The 12,057-nt window shown below is 47.1% G+C and overlaps 1 protein-coding gene across 1 annotated transcript; it reads left to right on the top strand.

The window, feature by feature from the left end:
- Positions 1-1,069: 1,069 nt before the first annotated feature.
- LOC146275231 (alpha-2-macroglobulin-like protein 1) lies at positions 1,070-11,796 on the top strand. Its single transcript, XM_084703659.1, has 35 exons — positions 1,070-1,312; positions 1,937-2,123; positions 2,336-2,492; positions 2,685-2,737; positions 2,961-2,981; positions 3,115-3,283; positions 3,387-3,471; positions 3,567-3,805; positions 3,922-4,031; positions 4,245-4,409; positions 4,505-4,735; positions 4,924-4,987; positions 5,069-5,214; positions 5,338-5,487; positions 6,597-6,782; positions 6,923-6,989; positions 7,160-7,295; positions 7,472-7,697; positions 7,796-7,922; positions 8,017-8,138; positions 8,236-8,287; positions 8,380-8,463; positions 8,681-8,857; positions 9,140-9,221; positions 9,328-9,484; positions 9,613-9,687; positions 9,767-9,932; positions 10,072-10,268; positions 10,365-10,580; positions 10,658-10,773; positions 10,884-10,974; positions 11,058-11,126; positions 11,261-11,366; positions 11,452-11,493; positions 11,650-11,796. The coding sequence occupies exons 1-34, from the start codon at positions 1,188-1,190 to the stop codon at positions 11,490-11,492; spliced, it is 4,395 nt and encodes a 1,464-aa protein (XP_084559785.1). The 5' UTR covers positions 1,070-1,187; the 3' UTR covers position 11,493; positions 11,650-11,796.
- The last annotated feature ends 261 nt before the right edge of the window (positions 11,797-12,057 follow it).

Below are 12,057 nucleotides of genomic sequence, written 5' to 3'. Positions count from 1 at the left end.
AGAGTGGCAGTTCTCTCCATAGATATAAACACTAGATGTTTCGTCCGCGTTACTGGACAACGGAGTCGAACGTCCGCACATGGCGGCCATCTTGCCACAGGCAACTCGCTCACCCATAACATTGTGTTGATGCTACATGTAGGCTACTTTTTAAATGACCATAACTTGCTCAATTTTCAACCGATTTTTAAACGGTTTGGTTTGTTATCAACGTCAGAGATGTCGCTATTCCACTGCATCCAACACATCTAGTGTATATATATATATCTATGGTTCTCTCTATCCACCTTATTCCTAGCTCCCATGATCCATTTCCTGAATTATGGGCGCGACTTCCGGAGCAGGCGGTTGTCATGGTAACGCTCATAAACAGTCATTGCCGTAAGCTAATTCTTATGCGAAATAAAACATGTGGGAACCCAGCCTGTTACACCAGAATCGGGACAGTTTGATCATACCTCTGCCTTCTACTATCGAGGGATGGGAGGCCGACCTGAAAAAGTGACCTCAAATAACGTACAATTAGCCTGGCTGCCAGCCCAACTTCTCTCCGCCCACAAAAAAAATTTGGTCGGGAATTTGGGTCTGGAGGGTCTCATATTGGGGAACAACCACAGAAAACCAGAATCTGGGCGTATCAATGAAATTGCCAAGGCAGGCTTTACACAATGATGGACAGATGATTAACAGTAACGTAATCACCCACGTCACAAAAGAGCACTTAAGTTGAATTCAGTAGACGCCCTGAGAATAAAGTGGATATTAGACATTCTCTGCTACCAGTAACGACTTTTTGATTGTGCACTTCAGTGGGTGTGGTGGTGAATGCAGGACAGGCCGTAATCATAATACATATTGGGGGGGACACATCCCCCAAATATTCAAATCTGGTCAAAATGACCCCCACAATATATTGAAATAAAAACAGCCTATAAATGTGCTACGTTACTTCAGGCAACCACGCAAGCTGTCCGAAATTATCATAAAAAAATTAATTCGCCCCCCCCAATGTTGACTCCATGGCTACGGCCTTGATGCAGGATCTTGTGTCCAATTTGTTAGACAGCTTCGAGGAAGATGATCATGAAGGGATAGCAGCAGTTAGCCAATAGGAAGAGTGAACATGTGTATAAAGATGTGTTTCCGGACGTTTGTCAGTAGGCTAATTGCGGGTTTGAACTCTCCTAATGTGGCGCTGGATGATTGTCTTTAGGCTACAGAACAGTCAACTTCATCTCAAAATGCTGTGCTTTGCTTTAGTCATCTTAACTATGCTATTGCGAACTGCCACGTCGCTCCATTTCAACGAAAAGTAAGTTGATTTACTACGGTTCCAAACGGTTATAGAAACGTCAAGTGTGCGGGCGAAATTCCCTACCAATATTCAGTAGGCCTATGAGATTTTGACCACTCAATTGTTTGGAAAACTGCGCATTCGTCTCTCGTTTTGTTCCGACGTACCTTGCCGTGTTGACCAAAAAATCGTAACCATTCCAAATTGATTTAAGATAGCCGATATGTTGTCATTGAGGTGAATCCATCGCATGTTTTCCACAACGCCTTGCCCCAACACAGACATACAGTATCCACCAGAGGAATAATGAAGGTAAATTACGGTAGACGACTTGCAGCTGTAAACTAAATAAAAAATCTAGGCCTACCTTCGAACTTGGAGCGCTCGATGATTGCGACTTTAAATTTTGCGCGCGCACACTTTTGGCTATGTCTCAAAGCCAAATTTGACTCCAATATTTTCAAGCAAGGCCACACATATGGCTCCCCCAAGTGACACTCACTAGTGTGCTAATTGGACCAGATCTTCCATGCGTGTTACAGCTAGAAATCCCCCATTCTACTGTGCTAGCTTTGAATTGGTTGTGTGCTATGGTGAACAACTATAGGCAGTCCTGATAATGTATTTCCCTCCCCATTGCAGTGTCTACGTAGTGACTATGAGCTCCCAGGTGGTGGGTGGAAGTATGGAGAGCCTGTGTGCCCATATTCACAACCCATCGGCGCCACTTTCCTTGAGGGTGATTCTTCAGCTGGTGCAGGGACAGCCTGCCACGCTGCTGGAGAAGACTGGAATCAGGAATGACTTTTATAGCTGCATCTCCTTTAGGGTGTGTTATTTTTGACCTGTCCCTGTCTTCCCTCATACAGTTCACATGTAAACACTCTTGTTTACGTGTGAACTGCACTTTGTTATCACAGGAGTTTTGTATAGGCCACGAGAAAAGTACCTTTTCCGAGAACTCCACTCTTTGCTGAGGTATACACATTTCATGATTTTCACCAGTGAATCTGCCAAATCTAGATTTGAAATGTTTTCCAGGTACCTCATGTGGTCCTTGACACAGTGGCCACCCTCAGTGTCTCTGTGACAGGAGGGGTGGAGTCAATGCTCAAGGATACCAAGATCCTCATTAGACCGGCCAGCTTAATCACCCTTGTCCAGACAGACAAGCCCATCTACAAACCTGGCCAGAAGGGTAGGTCATATTCCCATTGAGACCCTTCTGACAAGCATTCCCCTCTGCTGTTGACGCCACGTTGCTCTGTATGGTGTAGAACACCGAGTTGCATGGCGTAAAAATCGCTTGTCTGTGCCACACTTGGTAGTCTTTAATCAAGTCTACTTTATGTTATTCCTGTATTTGATGGTTTGTCTTGCCTATTTACAGTTCTGTTTCGAGTCGTCTCACTAACTTCCAGTTTTGGATCGTACGACCAGATGGTGAGCTACTGCTTGTGACTGTAATACCGTTGCTATGTTTTGTGTAGCTAGAGGAGAAAGGATGACCAGATTAAGAACTTCTAGTTTCAGTTGGGGTGTGTGGGGGAGGGGGGACCCAGAGGGGGAGACTAGGACCCAGAAGAAGTGTAGAGGGTAACGGTTACATGAAGGGGAAACATCTTGCACAAGAGACTCAACATTGCCATCTTTTTTTCCCCCCCAGTATAAAACTGTGGAGATTCAGGTAAGACTACTTAAAATATAACGACTAACCTTAAAAACATCGTTGATGCCATGGTCTAGGCGGAAAATGCTTGTCTGAATTGATTCTATTCTGGAATTTTCTGATGCTGTCTTTATTTCTGGTTGGCACTCAGGATCCAAACTCCAACCGTATCGCTCAGTGGCTTAACCAGCCAACAGTCAGTGCTATCCTCGACCTGTCTCACCCCACAACCCCAGAGGCTGCTCAGGGCCGTTACACCATCACTGTCTGGAATGAGAGGGACGAGCAGACCTCCACTGGCTTCGACCTCAAAGAATATGGTCAGTATGGCCTTTACCTGTGTATCTGACCGTCCGAGCCAGAATCAGGACGTTGGCAATGTGGTTGGTGCTGCAATGTAATGCTGCTTGTCTGTCATTCCAGTTCTGCCCAAGTACGAGGTCACGGTGTCTCTGCCTAGCGTCATCACCATCCAGGACACTGAGGTCACACTGAGGGTGTGTGGAAAGTAAGTTCTACAGAAACCTTGGTCACATGACTCCCTTTCAGTCCCATTTCAAATATTCCATCAGCATTAAGCCAAGTCTCTTTGCTGGTCGTCAGGTACACGTATGGGAAGCCAGTCCTGGGCTCCGTGAGGGCTGAGGTCTGCAGGAAGTCGTACAATTTTTTTCGCAGGCCCGGCGGAGGAGGCTCCGACATCTGCGAGAAGTATAACATGGCTGTGACTGACCTGAATGGTTGTGCAGCACAAGTGGTGAACGTGACTTCTTTTGGGTTGTCCCAGTGGGGATATCAAGACCTCTTCGATGTGCAGGCTGAGATTGAGGAGAGTGGGACAGGTACGATGGAGGGGGAGGAGTAAAGGGAGACGTTTTGTCGTACACATTGATATGGTAAAAAGCTGGGAGGTTGAAGCCTGTTTTAATGGTGAGCTGTGCCCTCACTGTTCCTGCAGGGGTTGTCTTGAAGGGCAGTGGCAGTGCCACGTTCACCAGCGTCATCAGACAGCTCACGTTTGAAGACGTCTCGGCTTATTACAAGCCTGGTGTCCCCTACCAGGGCAAGGTGACCACTGGAACATCAGCCTTAGAGTTCTGGAGCTTGTATTTACTTTGTGACACTGATGGTTTAAGGTCAAATATTCCTAGGCTAACATCCTATGCTCTGGAAGTTGTATGTATACTGTTCGAAACTGAAAATGTAAATTCTGAGGTCATTTTGAGTAGATGGCTCTGGTGTGGCTGTAGTGCAGTCATCTTCTCATCTGTGGGTTTCCAGATCAAGATGATGAGACCAGACTCCTCTCCTGCTGCAAACGAGCTAGTCTACTTGTTCCTGACTGCTGGTGGGCCTTTGGATAACTGGGCCCTGACAACAGACAGCAATGGCATGGCGGTCTTCTCTCTGGTCACCACCTTGTGGACGGACAGTGTATCTCTACAGGTCTGCCTTCTCCATAAAAGGGAAACAGTTTTTTTTTCTATTTTTTCTTTAGCATGTCACTCAAACTCCTACACTGTGAACCACGTCTGTCTTAGGCTCGCTCTAGGCTGGAAGAGGACATGCTTTCTGGACAGGAACGCAAGCCTGAATACTCCCAGGCCTACCACTCCATCACAGCCTTCTACTCCAAGAGCAAGAGCTCTGTGTCTCTCCAGTATGCCAACCAGGTCTTCTCCTGTGAGGCTAATGCTGTCATACTCGCCACCTACATCATTAAGGGGAATGAATGGGATACAAGTCGAAGGACTCTTGACTTCTTTTACATGGTGAGATGCTAAATGAGAACATTTTGGGGCTAAAATGGGGAAATGTTTCAACTTCCTGACTGTATCCATCATGTCACATCAACTCAAAGCAAGCCAATCTGAAATGGGAGTTTATAGCCAGCCTGTGCTTGTGATGGGTAAAGAGGAAAGCATGTTCTGCTGTTACAGCATGAGGTTGTGCTCTGCAGGTGATGTCCAGAGGCAGTGTGATGCGACATGGGCGTATCTCAGTGTCACTGATGGAGGAATCAGGTACAGTCCTGGAATCGTGTCACTTCTACCATCAGATGACCTCACTTCCTACAAGATGACTGTACTTCCGTTATGTCTTAGACAACCAAGGGGATTTGCTTGTGCCGCTTCGGAACGTGGCTGAACTTGCCCCGGTTGCACAGGTGGTTGTGTACGCAATCATGCCCAGTGGAGTGATGGTGGCCGACAGCCTGGACTTCCCCATACAGCTCTGCCTCAAGAACAAGGTAAGCTCGTCTTAGTCACTGTCCGTGCATGTAGGACTTGGTCTTCTCCATATATACTGTATATGGTCACAGTGCATGTGTTATGTATTTGGCATGCTTGTTGTTTATCTGCCATGTGTGCAGGTGTCTCTGCAGTTTGCGTCGCCCCAGGAACTGCCTGGAGAGAGAACGTTCTTCAGGCTGACGGCTCATCCCGGCTCCCTCTGTTCCGTCAGGGCCATCGACCAGTCTGTCCTGCTGCTGCAGCCTGAAGAGGAGCTCAGCATCAAATCTGTACCCTACTGCTCCCATCTGACAACACACTCTGAACAGGGCTTGAATTTGCGACTATCATTCTTTGACTAAATGCTTGCTAATTAGTCGCTATTATGGGCCTGCTGTGAGATGATGGTGACCAGTCCCCTTTTTTATCCAACGTTACATAACCAATTAAACTTCCATCTTTACGTTGTAGACTTTCAAGCCGATTTTCGATCAGTTTATATTGGCTGCCAGTGACAAGGGCTGCAACTAACAATTTTATTAATCTGTCGATTCTGTTTTTTCGATGAATCGGTTAAAGAAGCAAAAACGAAAGCATACATTTCCAACCCTTTATTCAAAAACAGAACTGACAGTGCAAAAAATCTAAACAATTTTGAAAGTTATTAATATTAGTGTGGATTTAATGCTATTTTCCAAGATGAGCAATTGATTTTTTAGTGTTTAAAACGTTATTGAAAGGTCGTGGAAGTAGGCCAGAATTTTCCTACCACATTTCTTGAAGTAAAGGCTGTGGAAGTATACCAGACATTAAGATACTCTGGTGTCTGAAGTTTTATATTTCTATAAATGAGTCTACATTTTTCAAATGGTATGGGTAGTTTTCACCCGGTCCCTAACGCGATGCTGCAGTAGCGTCTACCGAATGTGAGACGAATGTCGAATATGAAACTAGCATCTCGGTCAATTAACACTTTCGATGTCTTTAGTGTGAAATTTTACCACACTTTGGATGACTTGGGCCGTAGCTACTGATTTCTCTGCCGCCGCCATGTGTTTCAGAACAACAACGTCTCTCCGATGGCCGTTCCTCTACCTCCACTCCACGCTCGGCTCAACTAAACTTTTTTTGAATACTCAAACTTCTCTGCGACTTGTTGAGTGGCGTAATAATCGCGCGACACATATCGATAATGAAATTCGTTGCCAACGCTTTTAATATCGATTTGTTGTACAGAAATTTTAGTTTTGGGCGCTCCTGGCTCTTTGCTGGTGCTCTTAACTTTAGTTGGGAGCACCACCAGTGCCCCCAAGTATAATTTCAAGCCCTGGTGAATACCATCTCAACATAAGTTCCTGTTTGTACACCGTTGTTCCAGTGATCCGTTTTGTGTATGCAGGTGTATCGTCGACTCCCAGTCCAGAAGCTGTCGGGCTATGATTACAACATAGAGGATGCCGAGTCCTCCCCCTGTACTCCTGGGAGACTCCCTATGCCACTTCCCATGCCAGTAGCTGTAGATGGGAGACGATTCAGCTCCTTTTGGCTGCCTCGCAACGTGAACGACGTCTACACTGTCTTCAGAGTGAGTCCTGTGGAGGGATGGCATCTTAAATGAATTGCACATTGCGTTTTAGCATTTTCGTTTAATCCATTTGAAATGGACACATCTCCATATTTGACCAGGGCCTTCTGTAGCTCTGACCTGTAGCTTTCTCTTTTCAGGATATTGGAATGAAAATCCTGACTAACTCTGACGTGAGGAAGCCTGTCAACTGTGATGAGTACTATAGTATGTCAATGTTCTAACATGCAACATGGCCCATAGTAAATGTTTTGGAATATAAAGGCTACATCTAGTGTAATACACAAGATGTCAACCCTAATGTCTGAATTTCTACTGTATCCAGTAGAATATTTACCATGTTGGGACTGACCATGAACCCCAATTCCATACCCCAGTAATGATGGCCAGACCCATGGCGCCACCAGCCGCCCAAGGCCCGATGGGCCCCCAAAGAGGTCCAGAAAATGTCAAAGATGAGACTGTGCGGACGTATTTCCCTGAGACCTGGATCTGGGACCTGGTGCCTGTTGGGTAAAGCCAATTGATTTTTATGGGTGTTCAATAAGATTGGGTAATTTTAGCTCGTGCCGCAAGAATTACTGTCAAACTTCCCCAATATACTTTGACTTATAGTCCAACAAAAACTCAAGTAGCCTGGGCATGCTGTTGGATCCTTCCAGACTTAACCATCCAGGTTCTCCCTCCAGAAACTTTGGCTCAGTGACGGTTCAGAAGACCGTCCCTGACACCATCACTAAGTGGGCTGCCGGGGCTTTCTGCGTGTCCCCTGTGGGTCTGGGTCTGGCTCCCAGTACGGCCCTCACGGCCTTCCAGCCCTTCTTCGTCAGTCTCACCCTACCTTACTCAGTCATCCGCGGCGAGGTGTTCGCCCTCCGGGCCACTGTCTTCAACTACCTCACCAAGTGCATCATGGTAAATGTGAACTTATTGCTCTTGCCTGATGAGGGGGGGGTTCCACTGACCAGTACTTGATGGGAAGGTTTCCTGAAGGTCTTGCCTTTGCTCCTCAGGTAAAGGTGACTCTGTCAAAATCAGACCAGTTCTGCATAAAACCATGTGGTGGCTTCCAGTACCAGCTGTGTGTATGTCCCGGCGAGAGCCGAACTTTCCGTTGGATTATCACCCCCACTGCCCTAGGTAAGGTGAAAGGAAGTGGGGCTGAGGGGCAAGTGAGGTGAGCAACCAGGCAAAGACTTGAATCCTGTTTCTGAATGTTTCATATTGTCTTTAGGGGAGGTGAGTGTGAAGGTGAGTGCAGAGGCCATAAAGACCACGGTTCTCTGTGGTAAGGAGTTGCCCATTGTCCCAGAGAGGGGTCGCATTGACACAGTGATCCAGACATTGTTGGTGGAGGTCAGTGTGTCATAATAATCAAGGGTTCACGCCCATCTGAACCTAATGTGTATAACGTGTGATCCTTGATCTGTTTTGCTTTGTGTTGCTCCTCTAGGCGGAGGGCACCCAGGAGACTGTCAGCTACAACTTTCTGCTCTGCCCTGCAGGTGACCCTGCCGAGGGTGGTGTCATGACACTGGTGGGTTGCAGATCTGTTGGTTGAGGTTTTTGTTGGGTAATGGTCTTGTCTTGTCTCTAGACGGTGCAATAGTGGAGAGGATCTCTTTGCGGCTGCCCACCGTGTTTGTGATTGGATCTGCAAAGGCATCGCTCTCTGTCCTGGGTAAGAACCTCCAGTACTGTACCGTCACCCTTTAGTACTACTGCTACTTTGCTGTAGATGCAGTATTTTTCCAAATGTCATCGGCTCCTATAAGCGGGAATCATTTTGCTGTAGGGGATCCTCTGTGGGGAAACTCTTCCACAATGACACGCAGGATCCCATGTAGATGTAATATTTTCCCCAACAACGTCACTGATCCTTGCTGCCCTCCTCCTAGGTGACCTGATGGGCCGAGCTTTGAAGAACCTGGACAGCCTGCTGGCCATGCCCTCTGGCTGCGGGGAGCAGACCATGCTTCAGTTTGCTCCCAACGTCTACATCCTGGCGTACCTGCGGAGCACCCAGCAGCTGACTCCTCAGATCAGGGACAGGGCCGTAGCTTTCCTGCAGGGTGGTGCGTCAAAGGGATGGACGTTGTGACATGTGCTGGTTAAAGGATCCACATGTTGGTTATCTTACCGTGCTAGGACGCCACTCATTTACTACTTTATTCCAATTTCAAAGCATGATGCTTCTTTACGAAACAGGAAAAATGACCATGACCTAAATGTGCATTACAGTACCAGCACTTCTCACAAATGCTTCGATGAATGGGAAGGGTTGGCTTGCTGGCTCATGAAGGTGTTTGGTGTTGGTTTCTGCTTTTGCATTCTCGTTCATGGCGGTGTTCTTGTAGGCTACCAGAATGAACTCACCTACAAACACCGTGATGGCTCGTACAGCGCCTTTGGCGAAAGTGATGGGTCTGGCAACACCTGGTGAGTGAGCTCAAATGTGCTATACATGCCAATGACTGTGTAGTCATTACAAAATGGATCCAATTTATCGACTGAGGGCACTACATAAATGTGTGCACGCCCATAGGTTGACCACCTTCGTCATGAAGTCTTTCGGAGGGGCGCGGCCCTTCATGTTTATCGACCCTGTCCACATCACCATGGCAGAATTATGGTTGGCCGGTCTCCAGCAGCCTAATGGCTGCATCACCTCTGTGGGGAGACTCTTCCACAATGACATGCAGGTAAAGGAGAGAGGTGGACCACTTCATCATTACCCATGTGTTGTAGCACTATGATTGGCTCACTTTCTTGCCTACCCGTTATTGGACAACTTTGTTTTCTAGTTCTCTAGTGAATTGTCTGTTTTCAGGGAGGGGTGAGCGATGACGTGTCCCTGACTGCCTATGTCACTGCTGCCCTTCTGGAGCTGGGACACAGCACAACTGTAAGTGGAAACGACTGTCCGGTCTTGCTGTAACCTACCCATGACCATACCTGTTAGCCTGACTGGCTGTGTCCCCCAGGACCCCATGGTGATGAGATGTCTGATCTGCTTGCGGAGTGCTCTAGCGGTCCCACTGGACAACCTCTACACTGTTGCCCTGCTGTCTTACACATTCACCCTGGCGGGGGACCAGGTCACACGGAGAATGCTGGTTACACGCCTGGACCAAGCCTCCATCATCGCAGGTACTTGGCCAATTGGTTGAATGGACACAGTTTTGTCGCGATCCATTGGTGGGTACAACCATTTTGTGGAGAAACTTCTTTGTAGAGATCCAGTCTGTGATTGCCGCTGCAACTCACACACACACACACACACCTGCAGATGGTGCTCGTCACTGGGAAAGAGCTGCCACTCCTGGCAGTGGCCTGAACTCCATCGATGTGGAGATGACCTCGTACGTGCTGCTTGCGCTTCTCTCTGGGCCGATCATGAACGACTTTGGAATGGGCTACGCAGTCAGCATAGTCCGCTGGCTCGTCAGGCAACAGAATCCCTATGGAGGATTCTCTTCCACACAAGTACGAACCTGCGTTTCTACCTTCTAGCTTGAGCCAAACCCACAGTCTGCTTTTTTTTAAATGAATCAACTGACCGTGTTTTCCGTCTTTCACTAGGACACTGTGGTGGCGCTACAAGCCTTGGCCAAGTATGGTGCTGCCACCTACAGTCCGGAAGGTTCCACTAGCGTGGTGGTGACCTCTGCCAGTGGCTGGAGACGAGACTTCACGGTGAACCAGCAGAACCGTCTGCTGTACCAGGAACAGCCACTACAGGATGTTCCCGGAGATTACACCATCCGCGTTGAAGGGCAGAGCTGCGTGTTTATCCAGGTCAGACTGCTGGACCCCATAAACGACACCGATCCAACCTTGCTGTGGTTGTCTGACCAATGTCCAATGCTTTTCAGATCTCTCTCCATTACAACATCCCTCCTCGTGCAGACTTCTCAAGCTTTACCTTGACTGTTGAGGTGGGAGGGTTATGTAAGCCCAAACCCTCCCTCAAGGTAGTGGTTACAGTCAGGTACTGATCCTCTTAGAACAATTAGAGCACTTTGAATATAATAAACACTTCTTACGGTTAAAGCGGATGTATTCTGAGGTATGACTTGCCTGTTTAAAATGTATTTTTAGGTACAATGGTCAAAGGGAGGAGACCAACATGGTCATTATTGACTTTAGACTACTTTCTGGCTTTGTACTGGACAAGAGCTCACTCGATGCTGTGAGTTCAGAAGTGAAATTCACTAGAATTGGCTCATGACCTGTATACTACATCTGTACTGTAACTCATTCCTATTCTTTCAGCTTAAGACTACAAATACTGTGAAGCGTGTCGATGAAAAGGATGGGAATGTGATCATCTACGTAGAAAGGGTAGGTGACAAAGCTCTGGGTCTGACTTGTACATCTGCAATTTTGATGGCTGTCTAAAGCTGGACATCTTGGAGAAGGTAACCCCTGATATCAAATGAGTGCATTTCAGTCTAATGCAAGTTGTTGTTTTTCAGTTGAAGCAGAAGGAGCCCATGTCCTTTGCCCTTTTCATCCTGGAGGATTTCAGTGTCAAGAACCTCAAACCTGCAGTGGTCAAGGTCTACGACTACTACAAAACAAGTAACCACCTGCATCACACACACCATGGGGGGGGGGGGGGGGCTTAATGCGTGAAGATGCTCGTTCTAAATTTCAGTCTCCTCAGGTGATGCGGCGGTTGTGGAGTACAGCTCTTCATGTGCATAGAGTAAGTGATCATCTCTGCTTTACTACAACTCCTGTAACCTCACCTTTTTTGCTGCACTGTTCTCTGCAATGGATACAACCTGGCCTTTGACTACCACTTGCTGTAACTAATTTCTGTCTTGCCCACATCATCCACATCCTGTCCATGGTTTGGCAGTTATACAGGTCATCAAGCTGAGACATCTGTAGACCCAGCTGCATCGGTGCAAGTGGGCCTACTTTGCCACTGGCAGCTTTTAAGAGCAAACATACATCGATTTTACAGTCTTTGTTGTTCAAGCAATAAAACTCTTTTTGTATTTAATAGTTGTTTTTTTCTTACACGGGTGAAACCCAGCCGCAATTTTTTTTAATTACCTGGGTTACACGTTCAAAGGTATTAAAATGATTAGTCCCCAAGATGGGACCTGCATTTTAAGATGGACAAGGAACACATTGTAAGGCTAATCGGCATAGTCAATGTTGAGGCTAGTTCCTCCGGTACATATGATGGAGCATTAACACTGAAAGTAGTGCAGCCAGAAGGCCCAGTATAGACATCAGGGGTACAGAGGCTTGGTGAGCC

The sequence above is a fragment of the Hypomesus nipponensis genome, chromosome 8 (assembly GCF_054491055.1).
Source record: "Hypomesus nipponensis isolate SF chromosome 8, ASM5449105v1, whole genome shotgun sequence".
In the NCBI taxonomy this organism is placed as follows: Eukaryota; Metazoa; Chordata; class Actinopteri; order Osmeriformes; family Osmeridae; genus Hypomesus; species Hypomesus nipponensis.
The sequence above is the reverse complement of the archived record's forward strand: the minus strand, read 5'-3'. Positions and strand labels throughout refer to the sequence as shown.

Bases quoted from the DNA above. Each gene is read 5' to 3' on its own strand.
- LOC146275231 (XM_084703659.1), top strand. From the start codon at position 1,188: ATGTGGCGCTGGATGATTGTCTTTAGGCTACAGAACAGTCAACTTCAT. The intron at 2,982-3,114 runs GTAAGACTACTT...GTTGGCACTCAG, and splicing joins ATAAAACTGTGGAGATTCAG to GATCCAAACTCCAACCGTAT. The intron at 10,774-10,883 runs GTACTGATCCTC...ATGTATTTTTAG, and splicing joins AAGGTAGTGGTTACAGTCAG to GTACAATGGTCAAAGGGAGG.